Source organism: Eublepharis macularius, chromosome 5 (genome assembly GCF_028583425.1).
Source record: "Eublepharis macularius isolate TG4126 chromosome 5, MPM_Emac_v1.0, whole genome shotgun sequence".
Classification (NCBI taxonomy): domain Eukaryota; kingdom Metazoa; phylum Chordata; class Lepidosauria; order Squamata; family Eublepharidae; genus Eublepharis; species Eublepharis macularius.
Window position 1 is genome coordinate 13,157,473 of NC_072794.1, and position 27,681 is coordinate 13,185,153.

Sequence of the window (27,681 nt, forward strand, 5' to 3'; positions counted from 1 at the left end):
TTGCAATGAAGAGAAGCTGCATAAGAGGGGCTCTTCCATTTTCCTTGCTTGGACAAGTCTGTTTCCACCTCAGGCCCCCCAAATCCGCCTCCTGAAAGTTCATGCAGGGCTGTGTCCAGGGCAGGCTGTTCTTGCACACGCCCAACGACGTAAGCATCTTGCCACAGCAGGTCCAGCTTCTCCTTTCTCTCCGTTGTCAACTAGATGCCGCCAGAAAGCTCATACAACAGCAGCACAGAAGCTGCAGCCTTGCCTCCTCCGGGGCAACTGGTGTTCAGAGGTACACTGCCTCTGAACATGGAGGTTTCATTTAGCTGTCATGGGGACTAGACTTTACTGGGACCTTTGTTGAGGTGGTCACTGCAAGCCTGTGATGCATTAGGCAGAGAATTACTTCCTTTTGGAATCGGTCCCAGAATCTGTTCAAATCCTTCCTTAGCCAATGGGACTCACTACTGGCTGATTCCACACACGTTGGATAATGCACTTTCAATGCTCTTTATCAATCGTTTGAGGTGGATTTTTTGTTCCACACACAAAAAAATCCGTTCCAAATGATCTATAAAGAGGATTGGAAGTGCATTATCCAACGTGTGCGGAATCACTCCTCGTTTTGACTCCTACCAATGTTCGCACCCAGTCTTTCCTGACTGACTCCTATCCTCCATCATTCCCAACGTAGCCTTTTCTGTGGTTAAAAGAAGCCCCCCCCCCTCCCTCACTTGCCAGTGAAAAGCTCAAGATAGCCGTGTTAGTCTATCTGTAGCTGTGGCTCACGAAAGGTCACACCCTACCACAACTTTTGTTAGTCTTATAGGTGCTACTGGACTCTTGCTCTTTTCTGCCAGTGAAAAGCTGTTAGGAACTGTGTTCCTGGGGCCCTCAGCCTCTCTAAGATTTTCCTACCTCACCAGGGTGATGTGAGAAGAAAAGACGATTGTGTTACTCTGATTCGATTTATGTGGTGTGGAATCAGATGAACAGGTTGTTGAGCCCTCTGTGTTGGAGATCTTGCAAGTAGGAAGGCACGACCCTACATATGTGGTGGGAATGCCACTATGTTCAGGAATTTTGGAGAGTGGTTCACAAAGAGATATTCAACATGATGGGTCTTTCATTGCCATACTACCCAGAATTCCTATTGGATTTTTAGCCCCTCTGTGTTAGATAGGAATACCAGACCTCTTGTCTCGATATTAGTTGCCTCTGCTCGTCTGGTCATTGCTGGGAATTGGAAATCCCTCAAAGGCCCATTGATAAAAAATTGGTATCAGAAAATCTGGGAGCAATATTTGATGGGTAGGATTATGCATAATCCGTTTTTTGGGAACTTGCATAAGGCAGTCCCTTTATTTGAATACGATGAAATATGGAAACCAATTTTAGATGTTTTAAATGCCAAAGAAGCAACTCCCCCAATGCAACAAATGCTTGTTTATAGTAATTCTTGGGTTTTTAACAATTTGCCAAGAGTGGTTTTGATAATGCCTTTTATGGTTTAGTTTTAATCTCTTTCTTGTTTGTACTGTACGGTTTTATCATTTCTTGTATTAAACTTGGATTTATAAAAAAGAAAGACGTTTGTGTTACGAGATGGACTTTCAAAACAGAGATCCAGAGGAGTTAGCCGTGTTAGTCTGTAGTAGCAAAATCAAAAAGAGTCCAGTAGCACCTTTAAGACTAACCAATTTTATTGCAGCATAAGCTTTCGAGAATCATGTATCATGCATCTGACGAAGAGAACTTGATCCTCGAAAGCTTATGCTGCAATAAAATTGGTTAGTCTTAAAGGTGCTACTGGACTCTTTTTGATTTCAAAACAGAGTTCATTCAATCACCTCTAGTCCAAAGTTACCCCATCCAGCAAGCCCCCCCAAACTGATCCAAAGGAAATTTCTTTCCTATCAGACCTGGAGTGTAGGAAGATACAACTTTGATTGATTAAAAAGATGTGTTAATATCTATGTTGGAGAAAGTAAGAAGCTGTAGGACAAGGCTGCCCGTTTTGGCTTTCCGGAGATCTACTAGGAACCTGAGAAGCGGCTGCCTCTTGCCAAGTCTCTCGGGCGGAACCATAGCCCTGATTTTGTCTGTAACGTTCTTTCATTACTGATAAAAGCTAAATTGAGCTCAGCTATCTGAGGTTGCCATCCTCTGTCTGCAGTGATGCAAATAATGTTCTCAGGGCTTCGTATCCATTGAGCTAATAACTACCATTGCAGCAGAAATAAAGATAATTGAGAATTTTGTGCCATGAGAAATCTGAATTCTGCTGCTCATTTCAGTATGCAGATTTTTTTTAAAAACGGCACATGCTTGTCATCTAGAAAATTTTGCATTTGGTATTCCTGGGGCGGGGCAAGGCTCTGTAACTGCCTCCACTCGGACTGCTTACATGAACTCACCAAAACTCTCAACCTCACCCCATCTCTCAACCACACCCCGTCACATCTACAAATAAGAAAATATTGACCCACCTTACAGGGCTGTTGGTAGGATTACTGAAAATTGAAATCTAAAGCAAAAATGTGAAGTATTATACTCAGGACTTTTTTCCCCCCAGGAGGTATGCACCGGTATAAAGTACTGGCACCTCTTTATGGAGTACTGGAACGTCTTCAGCACTTGGGACTTGGGCTAAAGAGGGGGGAAACATGCAGTGAAAGCAATGGATAAGGAACAGGCAAAATAATCTTTGTGGCAAAAGGCAGAGAACAGGGAGAACAAAGGGGGCTAACAAGGGGCGGGGTTACATGTTAATTTGCACCAGCCGGGCAGATTCTTTGGTTGTGGGCTACTAATGCAATCTTAGTAAGTTGCGGCGACACCAGAATCCCCCGGTGCTTTGTGAAGAGCTTTTATGACAGCAAAGGGTACTGCACGTTGAAAGCGCAATTACTGTCTAAACAGAATAGATCTGCAAATAAAATGAAAAATGGAGGAGCGTGGCAATCATTGGGTTATTAACAGAGGAAATCAGCAACAATTCTTTGCGGTGGGGGGGGGGGGCAGAGAGGGCTTGTCTGTTTTTTTTTCTCAATTTACCTGGCCATCTTGCTGACTTTATTTATTTATTTATTTATTTATTATGACTCGATGGTATGGGGTTTACATTGAATTTTTTTTTTTAAAAAAAATGCTCTTAAAACAGCTGTTTTATGTCTGTTTTTGGCATCTTGGGTTTAGTGCATGAACAGTAAACAGAAAGAGGCATCATAGGAAAAAAGAAAGGCACTCTGCTTATGTTCAGAAGTGACTTTTCCTCTCTTCACATGGTTTCTTCTTGTGCTGGGTAAGCCTCCTGATACTACTACTCGGGTGGAAAGTGTTTTATTTACTTCATTTATACCCCATTTTTCTCCCCTGGGGGACCCAGAACAGCATACATTGTTCTCCCCTCCTCCATATTATCCTCACAACAACCCTCTGAGGTAGGTTAGACTAAGAGGGTGTGACTGGCCCAAGGTCACCCAGCCAGCTTTTTGGCAGAACGGGCATTCAAACTAGTCCCATACTCTTACCACTACACCATGCTGTCTTACTTGGTTCTCCCTTTCTCTGTTTTATCCTCACAACAACCCAGAGGGGTAGATTAGGCTGAGAGTGACTGGCCCAAGATCACCCAGCAATTTTCCATGGTCGAGTGGGGATTCGAACCTGGGTCTCCCTGACACTCTAACCACTACACCGCACTGGCTCTTATAGATGTGGGATAAGAATATCTCTGCAGTGCTGGACCCAAGGGCCAGCTAGCCCAGTACACAGTATCCTGTTTCCAACAGAGGCTGGCTAAATACTTCCCCCAATCCCAGAGGTAGACTGCTGCTGTCTAGCGAGGTTTCACTTATTGTTACCAAACAGTGTCCTCTGGCAGTTTAAAGATGAACGAATTCTTAATTTTTCCAAAGATGATGGGTGCACACGTTCCAAACAGAGGGAGAGAGAGAAAGAGAGAGAGGGGCCGCAGCAGGAAACCTTTGCGCTGAGACCTGCACCTCGGTTGAATTGCTCTGCTCGCCGCACATGCCCAGAGATGTTCTCGCCTTTCAGCAGTCTCGGGCCGGGCTAAAGCCGAGTGTTGGCCCTAGCTAAGCCCTGCCTGGCCTAATCTACTCCCTACCCGCCTCTTCCTGAGCTGTAACGTCTTGTACACTCTGTACATGCTCAGAGATTAGGGTTGTCAACTCCTGGCTGTGAAATTCCTGGGGGGGGGAGCCTGGGGAAGGCAGGGGACAACGCCAGAGTCCCCCCTTCCAAAGCTGCCACGTTCCCCAGGGGATCTGTAGTCTCAAGAAGGGTAGTAATTCCGGGAGCTCTCCAGGCCCCACCTGGAGGTTGGCACCCGTCAGAGCCCTCTTTGGGCTGGCGCCTTCATCTCCCGGCCAGCCCGCAGCTTCCTTCCTCCCGCCCACACGCCGCACTCTGCACGCGCCCAGAGACCCTCCCCGCGCCTCCGCCGTCGCTCCCTCCCCGCGGACCGGCCGCGCCGCTCACCTCCTCCTCGGGCGCCCCCAGCGGCGGCCGGGCGCCGCGCTCTGCCCGGCGCGGAGAGGCAGGCGAGCGAGCGAGCGAGCGGGCGAGGAGCGCACAGCGGCGGCGGCGGCGTCTGGGCTGGGCTGGGCCGGCGCTCCGGGCGGCTGTGGGTGGCGCTGGCGCATGGCCGGCCCGCCGGGCCCCTAGGCGGCCCCCGCCCTGGCCCTGGCCCTGGCCGCGGGGCGCGGCGGGGCTGGCCGGGGCGCCCCGCCGGCCGCGGCGCCCCGATGGAGTTGCGCCGCCGGGCGCTGTGCTGGTGCGCGGCGCTCGCCTGCAGCCCGCTGCTGCCGCTCCTGCTGCTGGCGCCGCCGGGCAGGGGCCACCCGCAGCCCTGCCACGTCCTGGCCCGGGCCGGCCACGCCGTGCGCCTGGGCGCGCTGCTGCCCCGCGGAGGCGGCGGGGGCGGGGGCGGGGGCGGAGGGGCGCCGGCCCGCCTGCGCCCCGCCCTGGCCCGCGCCGCCCGCGCCGCCGCCGCCGCCCTGCCCTACAACCTCAGCCTGGAGGTGCTGCCCGGCGCGCCCCGCCACCGCGACCCGGCCTCGCTGGCGCGCTGGCTGTGCCAGGCGCTGGTGGTGCGCGGCGTGGCCGCCGTGCTGGCCTTCCCCGCCTCCCGCCAGGAGCTGCTCCAGCTGGACTTGGCCGCCGCCTTCCTGGAGATCCCCTTCGTCAGCCTGCTGGAGCCCGACGGCCAGGAGCCCCCCATGCCCTTCGCTGCCCGGGTAAGCCGGCCTCCTTGCGGGCCCGCCGAGCCTCCATGGCAGGGGCAGTCTAGCTCGGCAGGGGAGGGCAGATGTCGCCAGGGAGGGTCACTCGTGAGCATTAAATGAGCCTCTCTGGACAGGAGCAGCCTACCTTTGCGTACTGGCTCCGCCAGGGCAAGCAATCTCCCGGCCTTGCTTTGATCCAAGTGGCACTTGAGACTAGAGACCAACAAGATTTCCAGGGGATGAGCTTTCCAGAGTCAATCTTCAGATACAGGGAGGAGTGGAAGAGCAAGATTCAGGTTGGAGATCCATGAGCCATTATATCCCATTTATATATCCATTTATATCTCTTTATACTGGAATATAAAGGCTCAGGGATCATCACACCTCCCTGTATCTGACTAAAGGAGCTTTGAATCTCCGAAGCTCATACCCTGAAAATCTTGTTGGTCTCTAAGGTGCTGTTGGACTCAAACCTGCTCTTCTACTGCAGACCCGCACGGCTACCCTCCTATAACATGGCTTGCTTGTGTGGCTTCCTGGAAGCATCGGCTTGGCCACTGTTGGAAGAAGGATGGCTTTGCGTCAGGGAGGAAAGCAATTTCTGATGTTTTTACCTTGAGCATAGATGATCAGCAGGAAAGAATGAGAACTATTGGCTGGGAGAGTTGAACAGAACTTCCATGTTCAGGCGCAGTCTGCTGACTTCAGGATTCATAATGCCCCAGTCCCATCCTCTTAGAGGTATCTGCTTAGTCACTGAGCCTTTGTGCTCTTATGCTTCCCATCTTCCCATCTTAACACACACACCCCATTTAGAGGAGTGGGATGCAGTGGGTGGGCACCTGTTAGATGCCTGCTTTGCCATTTGGTGTGTGTTTCCAAACAAAGACCTTTGAGCATGTGCAAAGAGCTCCCCCCCATAACTGCTGACCAGCAAGTAAGGTAAGTTGGAAAGGCTTCTGGTTCCACGGATGACTCGTGCTTACTAAAGTTCAGGCCCGGGACCTGTTTGGCTTTTAGACTTGGGCTCAAGCCAGGGGTGATTTGAATGCCTGCAGGGACTCAGCAGCAGCTGCGGGCCTCTTGCCATGTGCTCCTTCGTGGCCCTTCCGTGTGGCCTCCTTGGTGGGTCACAAATTGGCCCCTCGGCACCCAGGGCTACTCCCTCCCAGCAACTGGGATGTGAAGTTTGGGTCCTGGATGGGATCCGGCTCTTTGAAGGCGGTGCACGGCAGGTGCCATTGCCCACTGCTTCCTTGGGGCAGCCCATATGCTGAGTTTCCCTTTGCCCTGCGGCTGGCCAAGCAGTGGCGGCGGCTGCTTCTGTTGCAGTCTGGTGGCTCAGTGCCACTGAGGATCGGGCCCACATGCCGCAATCTTGTAGCTGTTTGCAATTGTTGTTTGCAGTCCGATAGACCCTTTTCCTATATAGGGCTTTCCCCTGGAGGGCGATGGAATTGCCACAGGGAATGCTTTGATCACGCACACACACACACACCCCATCCCTGGCAGATGGCCGCCCTAGCAAGATCCCACTTCGAACTGGTTTGGGGCCAGGATTGAAGGACAGTAGAGCCAGATGAACTTTGAGTCCCACAATGGGAGAAGCCTCTAAATAAGAACAGCAGTTGCACTGTAATTTCCCTTTGTGCCTTTGCTTCTGCGGTGGTGGAAAGTGCTGTCAAGTCACGAGCGACTTATGGCATAGGCTTTCAGGGCAAGAGACATTCAGAGGTGATTTGCCGTCGCCTGCTTCTGCATAGTGACCCTGGAGTTCCTTGGTGGTCTCCCATCCAAGTACTAACCAGGGCCAACCCAGATCTGATGAGATCCGGCTAGCCTCGGCTATTCAGGTCAGGGCTTTGCTTCTGTCTATATGCAAAAATAAAACTTTCCTGTGTATATTTCCAGGGTCTTTTCTGCCATAACAACAACAACAACGATAACAACAATAATAATGCACTGTTTTTATTGTACTGCCCTTATTAAATTGACGTATCTTAAGACCTTGTCCTGTCCTAATCTGGCTCTGAAGGTCACTTTGGTCATGAGGACTAGTTCCTTGCCAATCTCAGTTGAGCGTTTGGTTCTTCCAGTTCCCTTGGGGGGGGGGCGTCATTCGGCAGTGGATTCCCGCTTCGTCTTGCCGTTGGAGATGTATTGGCAGCTGAGAAATGAGTGATGCCAAAGCTAGGAAAACAAATGTCACATTTAAGAGAACCATATGCGAGGGGGGGGGGTCGTTTTTGAGAAATGGTCTAGACTCTAGAACCCCTCCCGGATAGTGCCAAAGATGGGTCCCGCAATCTGTCTGCTCTTCAATGGAGATTTGGAGCAGGGGAGTGTTACTCCCGGGAGGCAACTGTCACTTTTGAAGAATGCCCGTCTTTCGTTGGCAAAACAGTCGCATTGAAACCTCTTTCCTGTTTTTGCCGTGCTGGTTGTATAACCCGCTCATGTCTCTTGCAGTAGCCTGCAGCTGATGTAGGAATAGCAAAGGGACTGGTGTGTTTTGTTTTGTTTTTTATAAAAGAGGAGGGGGAGCTGCTTATCTATATGCAGTCTGGAGCGCTCGAGTTCCACCACCACATCTGTACCTGTCGAGTGGTGTGATGGGATCCTCTTGAGCATTTTGGAATAAAGCTTGTGGGTGGCGTTCGCCTTGGGCTAGGGGCCTCTCAATCCCTCCTGTCCCTTCAGCTTCCCCACAATTTTTCACATCCAGTTCTAACAAAAAGGAAGAGATTGTGGGGGGGAGACGTGCAACCTGCTGCTCCTCAACACACTCCTTGAAAAATCTGGGGAAAGTTAGACCCAAGGGAGCAGTGGAATTTGGGGAGAGGGCGGGGCGGGATTGTTGCAGGTATCTTTTAAAAAATGCCATCCAATTTATTGAGACCGAGATGCAATTTCAGAGAATTCCTCTGCCTGCCTCTCCCTGGGTTCCTGCAGTCAATTTCACCTGTAGGCAATTTAAATTGCTCTCCCAGTTTTTCGTCGCACAGGGTAGAGGCTGCCTGTTAAATAACATTGCAGGGAGGGGAAGGTGAGATGCTTTAAGCCTCTTCTGGAAAGATGTCAACAGACGTGAAAGTCGTCTCTTCACTTCACATCCCTTCATCACACGTGCTTGGGGAGTTTAGGGTTATTCGTTGCTATCCATTGGTGTGGGAAAGGCGCTCTGCACACGCTCAGGCGTTCACTCATTGTGCAGCGTTTGGGCTGAAAATATCTTCTGGTGCCGTGCATGGATATTCTGAAGTCAAGACCCGTCTGGGATGAAATCCCCGAAAGGAGCAGCGGAGAATGTGGAGAGAGGAGAATTCTTTCTCCTTCCGCCTGTTAGAATGGATGGGAAATGGATTCAAGATTAACAACACTTCTTTGTGTAATGTGCAATTAACTTGTGGAAGTCACTGCCACAGGATGTAGCCGTGGCTGCTAGCATAGACGGTTTTGGGAGGGCTCTAGACCAATTCACGAGGGCTAGGAATCGTCAGGTGCCATGTTCAAAGGCAGTGGCGGATACTGACGGAAAGGAACACGAGGCGGCTTTGGCCGGATCGGCAAGCCCGATGTTCACGTGTTTGCATATATTCTTGGTAGTTCTGCTGTGGGATGCAATGATAATATGGATGATAATTAGTCAGGATGATTAATATTTCAGGTGCTCTTCAGATATCATCTTTTTAACAGCCCTGCAATGTAGGCTGGCAGCGTTACACCCATATTGCAAACATGAGAGAATGGTGGTTTCTCTAATGCCGCTCCTGGTGAACTCCTGGAAGAGGTGGGATTTGAACTAGGTACTTGCTGATTCATAGCTCAGTCTTGTGCCTGCTTCATTCCCTGAATTTCAGTATGCCGTGTACTTCTGAGCAAGTGCAGAGTACCTTTCCTCAACAGTAAGCTGGCAGCCTTCCTACCCACCCGCACATATCTGAAAATATAAACTGAGGGATTTACGTCCAGGTAGGATTAAGGTCCCACAGCGCCCTTTCTGCTTAGAAGAGCTGACATTTATTTAACCAACCAGAGTTAGTCACAGCCAGAGTCTCAAAACATTTGGCTCTGGTTGGAGCATGCTTATGAAAATGTATTTATATAAGAACTGTGTAGCTGGATCAAGCTGAGGCTTAGCTTGCAAGCAAGGGAGCTGAGGTCTTGCAAAGAAGTCAGCTTTGCAGGTTTAGCAAAGCTGATTTTCATTGGCTGAAGATCTTCAGGGATGTACATTTTGCTTTCCTTGGTCTTTTTTTTGTGGGGGGAGGTGGAGCAGTCTGCTGTCACAAGGACCAACTGAGGATTTTTTTCAGGGAGGAAGAATCACAACTTGTAATGTTTGGAGTTTCTGACAGTTACCCTTGTACTGTGAAAAATATCCTCATTCCAGAGAAGATAACTTCTGAATCTCAAGGCGAAGGGACATTGTAGATCTCTCAAGCAGAAAGCGAAAGGTGAATGAACGCCCCGGTGTCTTGGCAAGGAGAGGTTTCCTCCGCTGCGTGGAGAAACAATGAGCTCTTGCCACGAGAGAATGGGTTCAAAAGCTACGCTGCTGTGGGTTTATTGTATGGCCAGCTATTTCCTCTCTGATGTTCAAATGATTCTCCCTAAGATCTTTGAAGATCTGCTTCTAACAACACATCTACCCCATGATACTAGAGTTGTCAGAGGAGGTCATTTGATTATGCAGTAAGAGTAATTGGCAATAAGAGATTTGGGACTGGCACACACTTTAATTAAATTATGGAACTCACTGCCACAAGATGCGGTGATGCCGGTAGCCAATAACTTGTGTGACTTCATTAAAAAATATGGCACGCTTTTATTGAGGAGGAGGAGAGGTCTGTCGATCGTTATGAGCACCGATAATTTAATGAACCCTCCGTGTACAGAGGTAGTATATGTTTAAGTACCATTTGTTGGGGAAATGGCTGGTACTGAGAGTTAAACTCCATGTTCAGAGGTAGTCTACCTGTGTATGTTGTGTTTAGGAATCAAGCAGGTGGTAGATCACCTTCTTGTCCTGGACTAGATGGATGTGTGGACTGCTAGAGCAAGTCTTGCAATAGCTAAAAGGAACCCCCATGTTCAGAAGCAGTATACCTGCAGTACCAGTTGCTGGAGAGAAACAGGGGAGAGCTTTTGCTTTCAGGGCTTGCGTGTGGCCTTTTCAGAAACATTTTTTTGACAGCAAAATATAAGAAAGTCTCTTCTGGGTCAGGCTGGGGGTTCATCTAACCCAGTCTCCTGTTCCCTACAGTGGCCAGCTAGATATTTGTGGAGGCCAATAATCAAGGGCAGAGAAGCCAAATCCCCTCCCCACAGTTGCCCCTGTGGCAACTGATATGCAAAGATACGCTCCCTCGGGATTGCAGAGGTGCTGCATAGCTAACAGCTAATGATAAGCCCGTCCTATGCAGATATATTTATTCCTTTTTAAAAAACACCATCGGAGCCAGCAGCCGTTGGCACGGTTTGTATTCCATAACTCAAATCCCTGTTACGAAGACATGCTTCCTTTAATTTTTCTCTCTCAACTCCCGCTTGTAATGTCATAAATCTCTGTTGTGTCCTCCTAGACATTAATCATTCCTCTTTACTTGTCGACCCCCCCCCCCTTATTTCTTGAGCCTGCTTTCTAAGGAAGGTTCCCCCCGCCCTTCTCTTCTGTCAACACTCATTATGGCAGGAAAACTGGTCACCCAGTATTAAGGACCAGTTGCTTCGACAAGGGATGTTCACACTTTAAAATCGTCCTTTGTTTTTTCCTCCTTTTTGCCTTTTTGAAATGATGGATTATTTAGAAGCCCAACCAGAGCTTTGTAAAGCAGAGAGGTAGATATGGATGGGTGACCCTTTTCAGGCCCCAAAGATTATGCCTTCCCCCCGTCCCCAATTTGATTTTTGATTCTAAGATTTACAACACATCGTATTGACGTTTCGTATGAGTTACGATATGCCTGAGAATGAATTACAGACTATCAAGTCATATTATTGGAGCCAATTAAACATATTAAGTTTAAGCTAGCACAGCAAGCTGCAAATGAGAGAGATATGAGCAGTAACATTCTACTAATGATGTCAGTATGTACTCCACAGTAGGGGTGTGCGCTTCGGGAATCCAATTCGGGAAAAATACCCGAATTGGACCCGATCCGGAAAGCTTCGGGATTTCCGAATTGGGGCCAGCATGCCGGGAAGCTTTGGGTTTAAATGCCCGTTTCCCTGCTGTTTCAAGCAACAGGGAAAGGGGCATTTAAACCCCTGAATCAGCTATCAGGGGCTTCCCCAACAAGTGGCTGAGTGCCGGTGCCGCTATTGGAGCCAGAAAACTCCTCAGCCCTGTCAGCGGCTGGCGAAGGAGGCAGCGGGGATGCAGGCATAAGCCTGCACCTCAGCAGAGCAAAGGTAAGTGGGGGGGGGCTGGGGGTTGTGGGGTTTTAAAGGGCTCTGCTGCTTGCAAGAGGCAGGACAGGGCCCCTTAAACTATCAGCTGGCAGGTGGCAGGGGGGAGTCCCCCCTGCCGCCTTCCAGCTGATAGGGAGGGGGGCTAAGTGGGGGGGTTGGGAGTGGGGGAGGTGGGATTTCTGAGAGAAAACCCATCCCCCTGAATCACTGTGGAATGCTCCGAATCTTTACAGAGCATTCCGAAGTGATTAAAATACCCGAATCTGAAGCGGCTGAACATTGCACACAACAGAGAGTAACCTTAGATAGCTTATTCTGTTAAGATAGCTAATTTTATGGATATAGACTGGGTTTTGGGGTAGGATATCCTCTTTGGTACTTAGCATCCTTCCTCCTTAGCATCCGTTCTCCTTCACGTCAAGGATCTTCCCCAAATTCCCAAAGGATTCATCCTCAGCAGGCTGAAAAGTTGTGGCTGTGTAGAAAAAGGATTTGGGCTGCTGTAAGTCGCAAGGCGATCTTGGCGGGGCTTTCTGCAGAGCCTTATAAAAATTTCATGACTCCTCCATGAGGCTCTGGATCCCGTGGAGATCCCCGTGTCTTGTTACTGGCCGTTCAGATTAACAGCGCTGGTAACGGGTGGAAGCAAAGCTGGCTGAATGCGCAGCGGCTGGAGTTGCCAACTGCCAGCTTGGGCCTGGAGATCTCCCCAAATTACAACTGATCTCCAGACTACGAAGATCGGTTACTTGGAGAAAATAGCTGTTTTGGAGGGTGGACTCTGGGCTGCTGGGATTCCCTGAGCGTACCAGCAGGTAAATGTGGGGCAAGTGCCCCTATCCACCCGCCCAAGTTCCAGAGGGTTTTCAAGGTCACCAGTGCTTTGGACAAGACCCAGAAACAACCAGGAGGCTACAATGCCAAAGAACCAGTTGAAAGCCAGATTGAAAAGGATCCAGACGCCGTGCTGGTCCCACCAGTAAAGATGTGTTTTGTCTGGTGGCTGGAATGAGCACCTGAACAGCCAGGAAAGTTCTGCCAGGCTCCAGACTGCAGTTTCTGCCAAGGTTGGCCCCACTGATTCCTGGCTTCACCTGGAAGGAGCAAGGGAAGTTTTCTGAAATCAGAAGTCACGTTCCTTCATCTTGTCCTAGAGCTGGCTAGCGACAAGAGGAAGGCACTTTGCCCATGATCAGGGACAATCATCGCCATTCCTTAATGGTCCCTTTTATTAGTAATAGATTTAGTATTTTGGTGCAGGTGAAAAACAATCTGCAATGTGTTGGGCTTGTAACAGTGAGAGCTTTTGATGCCCATTGGCTGGGCTGCTGTGACTTCATGGAAATGACCGTGAATGTTCCAAACTGTTCAGGGAACATAGGCAAGCTAAACTCTGCAAAGAAAGGTCTCTTTGGGGATGGGATTAAAATGTTACGCAGTCTTAAGAGCCTCCATGTTCAGAGGCAGCCTGCCTTTAGATGCAGGAGTCGGCAGACAAACCACAGAGGAGGGCCGATACCTTCTTTGTTGGCTTCCCAGCAGCCGCTGTTTCAAAAGAGGATGCTCGGCAAAGTGGACTTTTGTTCCGATAGAGCCAAGATCACCAATCTTTCTTGATTTGTCCTTCACTTGAAATACAGCCAACACCTCGGACAGGAGCGGAGAGTTGGGACTTATTTTGGCTAACTTCGGAAATGCTGTCTGGGCAGCTCTGTCTCCCTTCTGCCTCTCCCTGAGAGAGACAAACGATGGCCGGGCTCAGGGGCAGGGGCTTTATTTTATTTTTATTTTCCCTCTCGGACAGGCGGCTGGAAGGAGATGGCAGCAGTCCAGGCAACTGAATCTTTTCAGAGATTCAGATGCGTCTCTGAGTGCCGAGGCTCTCCATCTTGGTGGGGAGTCAGTCCAAGGAGGCCTTAAACACCGAATGGGTTCTAACCCGAGGTCCCTGCCTTGGGACTTGGCCTCTTAAAGTTCACCATGCCCTTCTTCCTCTCCATGTTTCTGCCCATTTCCCATGGTACCCCCCAAGACCTTTGATTCCCCCAGATCCAGAGCACTGAATCTCTTAAGGTTCTCCTGCTTGGTTTGCCAACTTCCAGGTGAGGCCTGGAGACTTCCCAGAATTACAACTGCTCTTCAGACTTCAGAGATCAATTCCCTTGGAGAAAATAGTAAACAGTCCAGTAGCACCTTTAAGACTAACCAACTTTATTGTAGCATATGCTTTCAAGAACCACATCTCTCTTTGTCAGATGCATCTGACGAAGAGAGCTGTGGTTCTCGAAAGCTTATGCTACAATAAAATTGGTTAGTCTTCAAGGTGCTACTGGACTCTACTATTTTGCAACTACAGACTAACATGGGTAACTCCTCTGGATCTATGACTCTGGAGAAAATGGAAGCTTTGAAGGGTGAAGTCTATGGTCTCCACCCTAGTGAGCTTGCTCCCCTCCACAATGTCCACCTGCCCTAGGTGTCATGTTTGACTGTACCCATTCATCCATGCCAATAATAAGTATGTGGTCCAAAGTTACCTCAGTGTGGTACCTGGTCGTATGTCCAGAGGAGTTAGCCGTGTTAGTCTGTAGTAGCAAAATCAAAAAGAGTCCAGTAGCACCTTTAAGACTAACCAATTTTATTGTAGCATAAACTTTCGAGAATCAAGTTCTCTTCGTCAGATGCATAGTACAGAAACTGGTCAAATATAGAAGAGGAGGGGAGGAGAGAGAAGATGCAGTTGGGGGGGGAGAGAGGGAGGGTGCAACCAAAATATTCCTTTGCTAGTAAATGTAAACATCTCCTTTTGGTGAGATGTTTACGGGGAGAGCTGTGGTTATCGAAGGCTTATACTACATAGGAATTGGATGGTCTAGCTGTTTTACTGCTGCAAACTAACAGGGCAAACTCCCTTGAAGCCTCACCCAAGCCAACTGACCCCAAAAGGACACCAAAAGGAGATGTTCACATTTACTAGCAAAGGAATGTTTTGGTTGCACCCTCCCTCTCTCCCCCCCCAACTGCATCTTCTCTCTCCTCCCCTCCTCTTCTATATTTGACCAGTTTCTGTACTATGCATCTGACGAAGAGAACTGTGATTCTCGAAAGCTTATGCTACAATAAAATTGGTTAGTCTTAAAGGTGCTACTGGACTCTTTTTGATTTTGGTCTTATGTCGTAACTGATAAGTACATTCCTTTACTTGCAAAAATCATTTTCATTTTCTCAGTCTCACAGCAGGGTCGGCAGCTGCAGATGATCTCTTCTATTGATATTGTTTAGACTGACCTTGAGTGTCTGAAGTGTTGCCATACTCGGTATCTTGTCTGTCTAGTGTGTGAACTCCGAAGCGATTTCCCAGACTGCCTCTGAGTTTGTGGTTTAGGAGGGAGGGGGTTGTTGGGGTATATCGCTTTGCAGCAGCCGGAAGCCTTATTCCTTTCAGTGAGAAGTTACCACGCTTACCTGCCTTTAACTTCATGTACTCCTATGGACCTGTGCAGGGGTCATTTTGTAGAAAAAGAGCTGGAGGAACTCATTAGCATAACTCATTAGCATAACTCATTAGCATATGCCACACCCCTTGCCATCACCAGAAGTATGTCATTAGCATAACTGATTTGCATATGCCACACCCCTGACATCACCTATCCTGGCTGTTTTGGACCCAATCCAGGCTATTCAGGGCTGAAATTGGGCCCAAAATGGCAAAAAGGGGCTGAAAATGGCCGAAAAGGGGCCCAAAATTGTCAGGATCAGGCTGCTGCTGAGCGGGAGAGTGATCCACCACCCATCACAGGCCCGATCCAGGCCGTTTCGGCCCCAATCCAGGCTGAAACGGGCCCCAAATGGCCGAGTCAGGTGGGTGGGGCCACCTGACATGTGACCTCTTTGGGGAACTGCTGGAACTGCATTCCTGCGCATTCCCCCTCAAAATGAGCCCTGGACCTGTGTATATGTAACAAGATTGATTTCCTGAATAAAAGTCATTTAGCCAAGGACATAAGTCTTGCTGAAGTGATCCAGGGATCTGTCTGCCATAGCCTGTCATCCATAGTCTGACACTAGGCTCCATCCCCAAACCTCTAGGAATTTCCCAGCCTAGGCTTGGCAACCCGCCTTGATGCCCATTAGTTCTGAGACTCCCTCCTAGAACCTCATAGGTCTCTTCTTCTCAGCCCCTGAGATTGTCTGGAAATGCCACATGAAGCAAACGGCAGCGTTCAGCCTGATTGCCTCGGCACCTCTTGCAGTTTCTTAAATTGATCTCCTGAGTTCGTACGCAGACTGCCAGATGTTTCCTGTGCTCTCTTCCGAAAAGGGATTTTGAGTCTCGCTGGCTTTGAGGGTAATTACACAAAATTGGGCAAAGTTGTTAATACCGCTGGAGTTTAATTGATTTATTACCTCTTGCCCATAAGAACTGGGGGGTGGGGGTGGGATTGGAAGCCAGCGGCATCTCTGTACACAGTGCAGGCCTGACCGGAATTTGCCGTCACATCCGAAGGAATTTCCTTTTGTCTTTTTAAACATTGATGCAAACAAAAATTAGCCCGAAGAAGAGTTCTGGTGAACTCAAAAGCTTGTACACTGCCCTCATGAAAGATATATGGGTTATGTTCTGCCTGGGGTTGCCAACTGTAGGTTGGGAAATTCCAGGAGAGGAACTTATGGGCTGCTACGTGATCGGGTGGAGGACAACTGGAGCGCAAGTGAACAGGGAGGAATACATGTGAGTCTGTTCACTTGCCGTTCAAGTGTCATTCGTCACTTGTAGCTTGGCCCTCAGAAGGGTGTAATGCTGTAGACTTCACCGTTCAAAGCCGCCATTTTCTCCAGGGGAACTGCTCCCTGTGATCTTGAGATCAGTTATAATTTCTGGAGATGTCCAGGCTCCACTTGGAGGTTGGCAACTCTAGTTCTTCCCTTTCTCTCTTGCTTCCTGATAATGTCTGGAAGCCATTCCTAGGTGCCCTGTGCACCCTAACATGCCCTCCAGTTTCGTATGCTCTCTGATCAGTCTCAAGACCCCCACCCTTTCTCCATTCTTGCCCTTTAGACATGCCTTCTCCAGTCCGGACACTTGCGTGCTCCCACCCTCCTCTTCAGCCAAGCCTCTGGTTTGACCTCCCTCACTTTTCACCCTATCCCCAAAGGAAGCTGAAGTGGGGGGGGGGGGTTGTGCAGCCCAGAGCAGACCCTGCTGTCTCTCATCTTCCCCCCATCAAGATTCAACTCTGTGAGGCCCAAGGCTACTCTTTCCCACTCATGGTTAGGTTAGGGAGCAAAGCAGAATGTACCCAGATGTGAAAGATCCAGAGGAGTTAGCCGAGTGTGTCTGTAGTTGCAAAATAGTAGAGTCCAGGAGCACCTTTAAGACTAACCAACTTTATTGTAGCATAAGTTTTCGAGAACCACAGCTCTTCGTCAGATGCATGGAGGGTATGAACAGGCCGGAGATATGAAGAAACAGGCCAGGCAGGGAGTGAGGGCCATGTAAATGTAAACCAGTTGCAATCTAGGCTGGGTGTGACCCCTTCCCTCCATTGCTGAATCTGATTGGAATGCCCGAAGGCAGTTACTTCTGATAATGAGATAACCATCCAGAGTCTCTATTCAATCCAAGTCTGACTGAGTCAAATTTACATATGAATTCCACTTCAGCAGCTTCCTTTTGGATTTTGTTTTGAACATACAGGATTTGTGTCCTATATATCTTTGGCCAGTTTCTTCTTAACCTCCACGCATCTGGCGAAGAGAGCTGTGGTTCTTGAAAGCTTATTTTATGACAAAATTGGTTAGTCTTAAAAGTGCTACTGGTCTCTTTACTATTTTGTTTATTTACGTGTTTCTTTGCATTATTTATAGTCCACCTTACTCACTGAGACTCAAGGCAGATTGCACAGTGTGAGTTAGGGCAGTCGTTTTAGAGAACATTTCAATAAACATTATAATAGGGTCTATAAATGCAAATCAGCAAAGATTTAAAACCAGCAGAAATCCAATACGGAATGGAAAAAATGCTGAAACGATGCATAAGCAATTCTAAAACGGATACATTAAACAACACAACTATCTGGTAGGATCCTACCCAATGCAACAGATAGCACACAGTAGCAAAGTCTGTGGTCCCCGCCACCCCTCTATCGATGCATCTCTCTGAGACCCCTTCCCTACGGTACAGCCCTCCCATCTTGAGTAAAAAAGCCCTCTTGAGCAGTTCAGGCTGTTCATTGTGTAGAGGCAGCTGTTTATGTTTGCCCATGTGCAAGTTGGCACCTGCAGAAGGCCCTGTTCAGATGAACAAAGCTGCCATAGTGGAACACAGGGAGAGGGGCAGTCCTGTCGATATGTCGGTCCAAGGATATGGAGAGCTTTGTATGTGATAGCCAGGGCTTTTTTTTCTGGGAAAAGAGGTGGCAGAACTCAGTGGTGGAACTCAGGACCACACAATGACGTCACTTTGGGTCAGCTGGAACAAGGATGGAGTTTTTTAAAGTTTAGATCACCCTCATGTTGGAGGGTGCAGAGGGCAATCTAAACTCCCCTCTGTCTGGAGATCAGGGGGCGGGGCCACCGGCCATGTGACCATTTTCAAGAGGTGCCGGAACTCCATTCCACCGCGTTCCATCTGAAAAAAAGCCCTGGTGATAGCCAATATCGTGAATTAATGCCAGTAACTGAGAAGTAGCCAATGGAGTGACTGCAGAATAGGAATAATATCCATTCTTCTCCTAGCTTCCAATAATAACTGAGCTGCAGTGTTCCACACCAACTGGAATCTCCAAGTTAGCTTAGAGGGGAGACCTATACACCGTACATTACAGTAGTCAAGTTTTGATGTTACCATGGCATGGATCCAAGTGGCCAGATTGGCTGTCTCAAAGTAGGGAGCTAGACTGAGGCTGTAGAAAGCATTTTTTTGTAGTTACCTTAATTTGCTTTTCTAGTAGCGCTGGATCCAGTATAATCCCTAAGCTCTTAACGGCATCTGCAAGGGTCAGACGAACTCCATCAAAAGGGAGGAGTCCAGTGTTCTTCAAGGTCTCTGCCTTCGCAACTAGCATCTGTTCCCTCTTGTCTAGGTTCAGTTTCAATTTTTTCGCTTTTAGCCGTTTGACTACAGCTGTCAGGCTGCAGCCCAAGGTTTCTACAGCATCTCGCAGTGATTTGGACAGCAAGATATAGAGTTGAGTGTCATCCACATATTGACAAATGAGTCCTCCTAACGGCTTTATGTAGAAGATAAATAACATGGGGGATAAGATTGCGCCCTGTGGAATCCTGCAAGGTAATCTCCAATCTGGAGACAGCTAGTCTCCGTTAGCGAACATTTGAGTCCATTCCATGAGAAATGATTTAAACAAGGCACATACTTTGATACCAACAAAGATGTTTTTTTTATTTTTGCAGTTAATGTTTCTAACACCTCCAAGATGGGTCCAAATGTTGTTGACATGAGCAGCTTTGGTGGCTTGAAAAGTTGTCCCCCTTTCTTGCTAAGGATCAGGTCCCCTACTGCCACCCCTCGTAAGTGTGGCTGTGATTAAACTTTGCCTATGCTACTCACCAACCTTTTTTTAAATGTCCAGTAGCTCCTTCAAGACCCACATAATTTGCCGGGGATACGCTTTCAGATCTGACAAATCATGCTTTAACTCACAAAAGTGTATACGGCAAGAGATTTTTTTACCAGTGCATTGCAGACATCTGTGCTTTGATTTCTTGGGATTGCCGTCAATTGCTACTGTGTATGCTCTTGAAAAATGTTTCTAAAACTGGCTTGAGGTAGCAGCCTGTCGGGTGGCAGGGCAGCATAAGTTGGACTATTGGGCTTTCCCGTGGTTGCCGCAGCACCTGCAAAAGAGAAGAGACAACATTAACTATTGGCTGGAGCAACGTTGGATTTGTATACCCCGGGCTTTTTTTCAGCTGGAACGCGGTGGAACGGAGTTCCGGAACCTCTTGAAAATGGTCACATGGCTGGTGGCCCCGCCTCCGCCCCCTGATCGCCAGACAGAGGGGAGTTTAGATTGCCGGGCAATCTAAACTCCCCTCTGTCTGGCAATCAGGGGGCGGAGCCACCGGCTATGTGACCATTTTCTCCGAGGGCAACCCACTGAGTTCCACCACCTCTTTTCCCAGAAAAAAAGCCCTGTGTATACCTACCTCTCAGTGGGATACGTTGGATTTTGGACTTTCACGGGTTTGCTACTGTCATGTCTGACATGCCAATTTTAATTCTGTTCTGCTGAACACAGTGTATAGCTCCATATCACTTAGCTAGTGTCATAAGTATTCTTTTCTCAGGCTTTCACAGGTGTTTTATCTGGGACTGTAACAGCTTCCAGTGTTTATGACCTTGAGCTCATTCCCAGACAGTGCTGTGTCTCAACGTGATATCACAAATATGTGAAACATTCTCACACCAAGAGAGCGCCAAAGTATTATTTATGGTTGGGAGGGGGAGAAAGGAGTAAACTAGAATGTTAAAAGAGAAGTTTCTCTCACATGATGTCATTCCTGTCAACTTCTGCTCATGCTGCTTAGACGTCTATCTTGCTTCTAAGTAGACCTATGGACCTGTATATGGAAAGGATTTGATTTCTGAATAAAAGCCATTTTGACCAAGAACTTGTGTCTTGATGCCATGGTCCAGAGATCTATCTGCTGTATCCTGTCATCCATAGCCTGACAGCTGCCTGTAAGAGAGCAGGGACAGTCATAATTATTGGCAGGAGCAACATTGGTATTGTATACTTACCTTTGTTCGGGAACGTCCATCGGGTATTTTCCGGTAAGAATAGTACCCTGAGAGAGTCCGGCACCATCATGTGTTATAATGAGCTCATTTTGTATTGCATTGCACTTTGGATGTATTTATTCTATTTATTCTGTAGAGTTGTTTAATAATTCATTCTTAGCTTATGACTTTGCACTTCAGAATTACATTTTAAATACTTTGGATAAACTGCTTTACTGATTGTCTTGATTGTCTCTCACGGGAAAGGGTTATTCCCTTTTTGTTGTTGGAGCATTTACACCCTTTGTTTGCCTCTCTTGTTTGGTTCACAAAAACTGGAAAACTTTGGTTGCTCTTGAAGGTGCTAGTGGATTCGAATTGGGTTCTGCTGCTGTAGACTAACATGGCTACCCACCTTAAACTATATTCTTTTCTGGGGCTGATTCTGCACACGCTGGATAATGCACTTTTAATGCACTTTATCAATCATTTGAGGCGGATTTTTTGTTCCGCACACAAAAAAATCCATTCCAAATGATCTATAAAGAGGATTGGAAGTGCTTATCCAATGTGTGCGGAATCATTATGGGTTTCCAGGGAGGTGGGGTCCCCTCTTTTAAGATAAAGAAATTTGGAACAAAACCAGGTATCCCCCCCCTCCAATGCCCTCTTTGGGGTCTCCCTACTGGGCAGCCATGGGACTAGTTTTTGTCACACTGTCTCAGCTTTTCTCCAGGAAACAGCTACTCCGCCATTTCACCTTCACAACAATCTTGCGAGGTAGGCTAGGCTAAGCAAAAGAAAGAGTGATTGGCCCAAGGTTGCCGAGTGAGCTTCATGGCGGAGCAGGGATTTGAACCCAAATCTCCACAGTTCTAATCCAATACTCTAATTTCTACACCACAGCAACTGAGAGCAGAGGGTGCTGCAACTTGGGGGCTTGCTGTGCTCAGCTCTGGATTAAAGAGTGCCTCTGAGCATATATGTGTCATTTTAGCAAGTGTAATTCTAGCCTGGGCGCACCAGGGCTGGGTCATGGGACCTGTTTGTATCACCAAGGCTTGGGGCTGAAAAATGTGAAGCCAAAGACGAATAGCGTTCCTTTCCACTATGAGTTCTGGACATGTTACCATATCCCTGCACACACATGAACATGCATGTCCAGGCTGGGAATTCGCTTGCCTGTTTGTGCAGCAAGCGGAAACAAGAGTATATCTTGAGCACATCTAGAGAAGCAGGTTGGAGCAGAGAAAAATGGCCACGATAGGACTGCAGGCATCTTTCCAAAGCAAAAGCTCTTGTATATTTTTTATTAGGACCAACCGAAATATCACAGGTTTGTAAATGGGATACTCAGTACAAAAAGAGGGTCGGGGAGGGGGGCCAGATTTGGTCATATTATCTAGTGGATGGAGGACGAGCTGCACCACCAGCACAGCCCCGTTTGAGCATCGATTGCAATCCCAAGAGGACCTACAGGCCAGAGCCTTGCTTGGTTTGTTCAGCCGCCAGTCATTGCTGCCTCTTCCCATACGGCCAGCTGACTTTGCCATTGTTAGGCAAATTGCTGGCTAATGGCTGTGGATAGTCACTGGCCATTTGGTTAATGGGAACTAATGACTACTAGGAGGATATCCTGGGAATCTTCCTAAGTGAGACTTCTCATTCTCAGACTGTAGAATATTTAGATACTAGGAGAGAGGAATACAGAAGGATGTGAGTTGGTTAAAGTGGTGCGTCTCTCTCTCTCTCTGCTTCCTTTGCTGAAGCATTGCTTGTCAGTTTGCAAAACTGTGTAAATATTATAAAGATGCCATGACTCTCCTGTGCGCTCTCATCCAAAGTAAGCCAACCCCAAGTAGCGCTGACCTTGAAATCTATCACCACGCAGGGAAGTGAGGAACTGGCAACAGTGGTGTCAGCAGTGGGATTGTGTTTTTCCTTGGAGACAAATTAGGAGTTAGCTGAAAGTGAACCGTTTTGGGGTGTGGGATCTGGAGAGCTGGTGCATGGTTGTAGAATATTTGGGGCAATATCTGTTCTGCCAACCCCCACCCTCCAAACCCCATCCTTTTGCATCCAGAAAAGTTGAATCCTCAACTTGTAGAAGTGAGAGAGCCTTGCTTAAGGCTGCCTAGTGAGTTGGTAGCAGAGGTGAGAGTCTCACTGGACATCTGCTGCACTGGCTGTTAACTGACCCCCCTCTCAATACCTTAACAATAATGACCACAGCAATTGAGTGAGCTAATAATGGGGGAACCATGGAATTAACCTTTTAATAAATGGCAATGAATTCTTATCATGTGGGCACTCCAGGCAAGGACTTTTGCCTCCATAGACTGCTGTACTTCTCTTTGGAGACGGCTGCAGTTGTGGCCAGTAGCCAGGAGGGTGAACGCTTTGCTGACCTGTAGCCACTTCAGGGCTGGGGGCAAGCAAGCCTCGCTCTAGGCCTTGGGTCATCTTTGGTGGGTGGTTGAGGTGCCGGGGGAGCCCAGCTCAGCCTGAGGTCTGTTTTCCTTTTCCTTCTTCCTTTCCCAGAATCCCTTCCACCTGCAGATGGACAAGAGTGCCGACTTCGACACCCTCCTGGACTTGCTCGCCAACATCTTCCGCTCCAACCATTGGCATGAGGTCACCCTGATCCTCTGCCGTGCCTGGGATATCTCCAGCTTCTTGGAGCTCTGGACCAGCAGTGCCGACCTTGAGCGGACAGCCGTCGTCGACCTGAGCTTCCTCGATGAGCTGGAGGCTGCGCGCCACCTCCGCCGGCACCTGGAAGAGTTCCGGGAGCTGCCCGGGCCGGCTGTGCTTTTCGGCTGTGACGCTCGGGCATCCCAGCTGGTGTTCCGGACTGCCAAGGAGCTGGGGGTGACGCAGGAGTTCCACTGGGTGCTGGGCTTGCCCCAGAACGTGGACGAGCTGCAGACGGAGGGGCTTCCCCAGGGACTCCTGGCCTACGGGGAAGTGGACAGGCCCTCTGTGGAGCAGTTTGTCCAGGATGCGATGGAGCTGGTGGCCCGGGCCATTTCTCAAGCGGTCTACCTCCGACCCGAGCTGGCCCTCATTCAGAGCATGGTGAACTGCAATGACAAGCATGTGGCTGGCATGGAGTCCTCTGGGCATTACCTTTCCCAGTAAGTATAGTGAGTCATTGCCCTTGGGGGAGGGGCGCGTCCCATTTGAAAGTTGTGGGCCCAGAACAGTAACTCAGGCAGAGATGCACCGGGCAGCATCCTCTGGGGACAGATTGTTCTGTATTGGGAGGGGGGGGTGACTGAATGACCTGTTGACATCTTATGCTAGGAGACAACCAAGATTTAACTGCCCCCTGGGAGAAGGCGGGCCCAGAACAGTGACTCTTACAGAACTGCAACAGGCAGCTGCCTCATTTTTGCTCCAATCTGGGGCTGTTGATTCAATCAGCCACTCCCAATATGAAGAATACAGCAATATTTCACATCCTTAGAGTGAGCAGGTGCTTGTGGGATCCCCCAGAGTAGGGGCTCTGGCAGGATAAGCAGGAGCATCCACTGTGGGGGAATTTATTAGGTTCTTAGTAGCTACAAGTGAACTAATTTAATTAACTTATTGTGATGTGTGAGCGCCATCGCCCAGCATGTCGCTTTAGCGCGATTGCTTTTTCCAGCCTTACGTTTCCTACACCTTTGCCGATGTTCGCTGGGATGATTGCAAGCGACTCCGTTGCACGAGGTCATTAAAGCGGGTGCAAATCAGGATTAAATCCAAGTGGCTGCAAATGGCTGCTTGTTTCCCCGAGCCAGAAGGACAGCGGGGGGCAGCACATAAATCCCTTCTTTAATTGCTTTAGGATTCAATATATAGAGCATCGTAGATGCACACGCGCACGCTCTCTTTTTCTCTGGGCCTTGACATGTTTGCAGCGTGATTCGTTCAGATGGTTCCAATCCCAGATGCTTTCAGAAGGGATTGAACACGGGGGAAGGTCAGGGTTGGCAGGTCCCCTCAACCTCCCGGCAGGAAGTTGGCGGCCTGGCACTTAACCTGGTGCGATCGTCTTCCTGGAAGTGATGTCATTGCGCGGGCCACATGCTGCCCGAATTGGCCCAAATCGGCCTGAATCTGGCAGCTGTGGCATGCGGGAGCACAGGCAATGGCCAGATTTGTCCCAAATCGGACTGCTGTGGGTGTGGGAGCATGCCACACTGCCTGGGAGTGCGCCCAGGGAGGTGTGTCCCCCCCCACCGGCCAGCTAAGCGGAGGTGGGAATGGAGGTTGGGGGGGCTGGCAACCCTCCCTTGGGAGGGTAGATCTCTCTGTGTCTGTTAACAGTGGCGGATGGCTCAAAGGTCCCTTTGTGGTATGTAGGCAGGCTACATTTGAAGGCATTGGCCTAATGTTTTTAACGCCAGCTAAGATTGTGGCCATTGTCACATCTTGTGACAGCGAGTTCCCTAAGACAGTTCTGTTTGTCCGTTTTTTCTGAAGGAGTACTTTTATTATATCTGTCTTGAATCTACTGCTCATCAAGGTGACCCCAAGTTCTAGCATTGTGAGAAAGGGATAAAAAAGTTCTCTGTCCACTTTCTCCAACCGGGCAGAATTTTATAAACATCAAATCTGCCCCTCCCCAATCATCTGTTTATCTCTAATGAAAAGCTCTGACTGCAAAGACTTTGAAGCTTGGGGCCACCCCCCTCTTTGTGGTGCTGAATTCCATAACTGAATGGCACATTTCTGTCCTGCTGATCAGAAGTCTTGCAGCCTGTTTTTGTGTCCCCGCTGCCAGGTTCTTGGCAAACACGTCCTTCCGAGGTCAGACCGGCCAGGTGTTTGTCCGCAACACGTCTCGCATCCACACGGAGCGCCGCTACAAGATTTGGAGCCTGCTGCGGGATTCGGTGGGCCAGCCCACGTGGGTGACGGTGGGCAGCTGGAAGGGAGGCGAGATGGAGGCTGAAGAGGGCATGTGGCCACAGCACCTGCAGCGCAAGCACCAGGCGGAAGGCAGCGGGTTCTCGCGCATGAAGCTGCGGGTGGTGACCCTGGTGGAGCACCCGTTTGTCTTCACACGGGAGGTGCGTGGGCTCTGCTCCTGAGGCCAGGGCTGCAGTGAGAAAACACTGTAAGGAAGTAATGGCCGCTTAACAGCTGTGTTGTGTATGATCTACAACTGGTGTGTCGATGCATCTTCAAGGTTTTCACACTGGCATATGCAATCCTATGATGTAGGAGAAAGCTCTGTGGCTGAGCTTGGATTTGAACCTGGGTCCTATTTCTGCTTTCTCTTGGTTTCTCGCTCTCTCTTTCTCTGGTGTTCACATGCACACGGGATAAGTCGAGGGCCAGCTCTTCCTGTAGGAATGTTTGCTGAGAGCCTCCTTGGAAGCTGCTCCTGAGCTGAAACGAGTTGACAACCAGGGACAGGGGCTTTTCAGTTCTGCCTCCATGGCCTCCCTCAGGAGGATTGCCTGTCACTTTCATTACTGGTGCCATTTCCACATCTTGTGACAATGAGTTCCACAAGCTGTGACCCGCCCCCCCCAATTACATGCCTTCTTTTGCCTGCCTGATTCTATTGTCTCATCTCAAGTTCAGTTGGCTGCTCCCTCCCAATTTTGGGGGAGAGAGGGAAAAGTGCTCTCGTTCCACTTTCTCCACATAAATTTATGGTCCTATATCGGGTCCTTAGTTCTCTCTCTGTCATTTTAGCTGTTGGTAGGTTGATCTGCCCTTATCTTGCCTTTTATCAATAACTCGCAGGGCTTTGTTTACCTTAATGAGATGTTCTTAACATACTCTATCCCTGATGATTTTCTAGGGTCTCTGCCCGCCTAGCCCCAATTTAGGGATTGGATTTTTAACTCCAAAGCATTGATCAATCATTACCAAATTTTAGCCAGTTTGGTGTAGTGGATAAGAGTGGCGGGACTCTAATTGGAGAACCAGGTTTGATTCCCCACTCCTCCACTTGAAGCCAGCTGGGTGACCTTGGGTCAGTCCCAGTTTCTAGGAGCTCTCTCAGCCCCACCCACCTCACAGGGTGATTGTTGTTGTGGGGATAATGATAACATATTGTCGAAGGCTTTCACGGCCGGAAAACGCTGGTTGTTGTGGGTTTTCCGGGCTGTATCGCCGTGGTCTTGGCATTGTAGTTCCTGACGTTTCGCCAGCAACTGTGGCTGGCATCTTCAGAGGTGTAGCACCAAAAGACAGAGATCTCTCAGTGTTACCCTGTTATGATGTGCATTGAATATGCATTTAACAGCATCAGGGGTGCCAACGCTCCTGTTCCCGGCTGCAGTGATAGGCATGCTCTAGGCAGGGCTAGGGCTGTCCCTGTCCCTGTGTGCCCCCAAGAGAAATGACTCCGCTGGCCAGACGACAGTTAGGCAGCTTGCTGTGGTGCAGGAGCTTGGCTGAACGAGAGCGTTGGCAAGCTCCACCAGAGCAGCCAGATGCCCACTGGTCACTACAGTCCTCAGTTGTGCCACGGGCTCAGTAGATGGGTGGCAATCTCAGCCCCACCCACCTCACAGGGGGATTGTCATGAAGATAATAATAACACACTTTGTAAACAGCTCTGACTGGCCATTAAGTCGTCCTGAAGGGCAGTATATTAAATGAATGTTCCTGTTATTATTATTGTAGTGGAAATGATGCTGGCCTTCGTGGTGACCCTATTGCATGCTCTCCTGCCCCGAGTCCAAAGAGACACAAAAACCCGAATAAGATCCCCTAGGGAAAGTGACAAGCAAGGAGTGGCTGGCAGGATCTGTGGCTGCTTGGTTGGGGGGTGGTATATAGTGCAGCCACTGAGCCCCTTATTCACACTGGGACAGCGTCTGCTGATGGGGCATCACCGAGGCTGTGTTCCTGTGGAGTGTTTTCCCAGCAGTAGTACAGTTCAGAGAGGCTTAAAGTAACCCCAGACTGCAGTTGTACGTCTTGGGGATATGGCTGCAGCAGTGGGGCTGACCCAAAGTGGCAGTGTACCTATCAGCCCCCATCCCACTTGAGGGAGTCTGGACTATGGAGAAAATACACTGCGTAGGTGGGGGGGCAGGAGACTAAGGCAGGAGACCTCCTGTGATAATAGAATTCCCACCCCCTGCCCACTTACCTGTGTAGGGTGCATTATCCAATAGAACTAAAATATGAAAGGTAGATTTTAGTGAGCTTCATTTAAATGTATGCATGTTGTTTTTATTTTAGATTTATAGGATTCTAGTATATATTTTATGTAGGTATGTTTAGGAAATGGAATAAAATATATAATATGGGAGACGGGGTTAGGATTGC

At 49.0% G+C, this 27,681-nt stretch overlaps 1 protein-coding gene across 1 annotated transcript in view; it reads left to right on the top strand.

Moving 5' to 3' along the window:
• Positions 1-204: 204 nt before the first annotated feature.
• GRIN3B (glutamate ionotropic receptor NMDA type subunit 3B) overlaps positions 205-27,681 on the top strand; it is a 45,125-nt gene continuing 17,648 nt past the window's right edge. The window contains exons 1-5 of the mRNA XM_054979686.1: positions 205-280; positions 4,387-5,206; positions 5,506-5,536; positions 22,939-23,534; positions 25,169-25,457. Coding sequence (XP_054835661.1) covers positions 205-280; positions 4,387-5,206; positions 5,506-5,536; positions 22,939-23,534; positions 25,169-25,457 — 1,812 coding nt within the window. The remainder of the gene's footprint in view (positions 281-4,386; positions 5,207-5,505; positions 5,537-22,938; positions 23,535-25,168; positions 25,458-27,681) is intronic.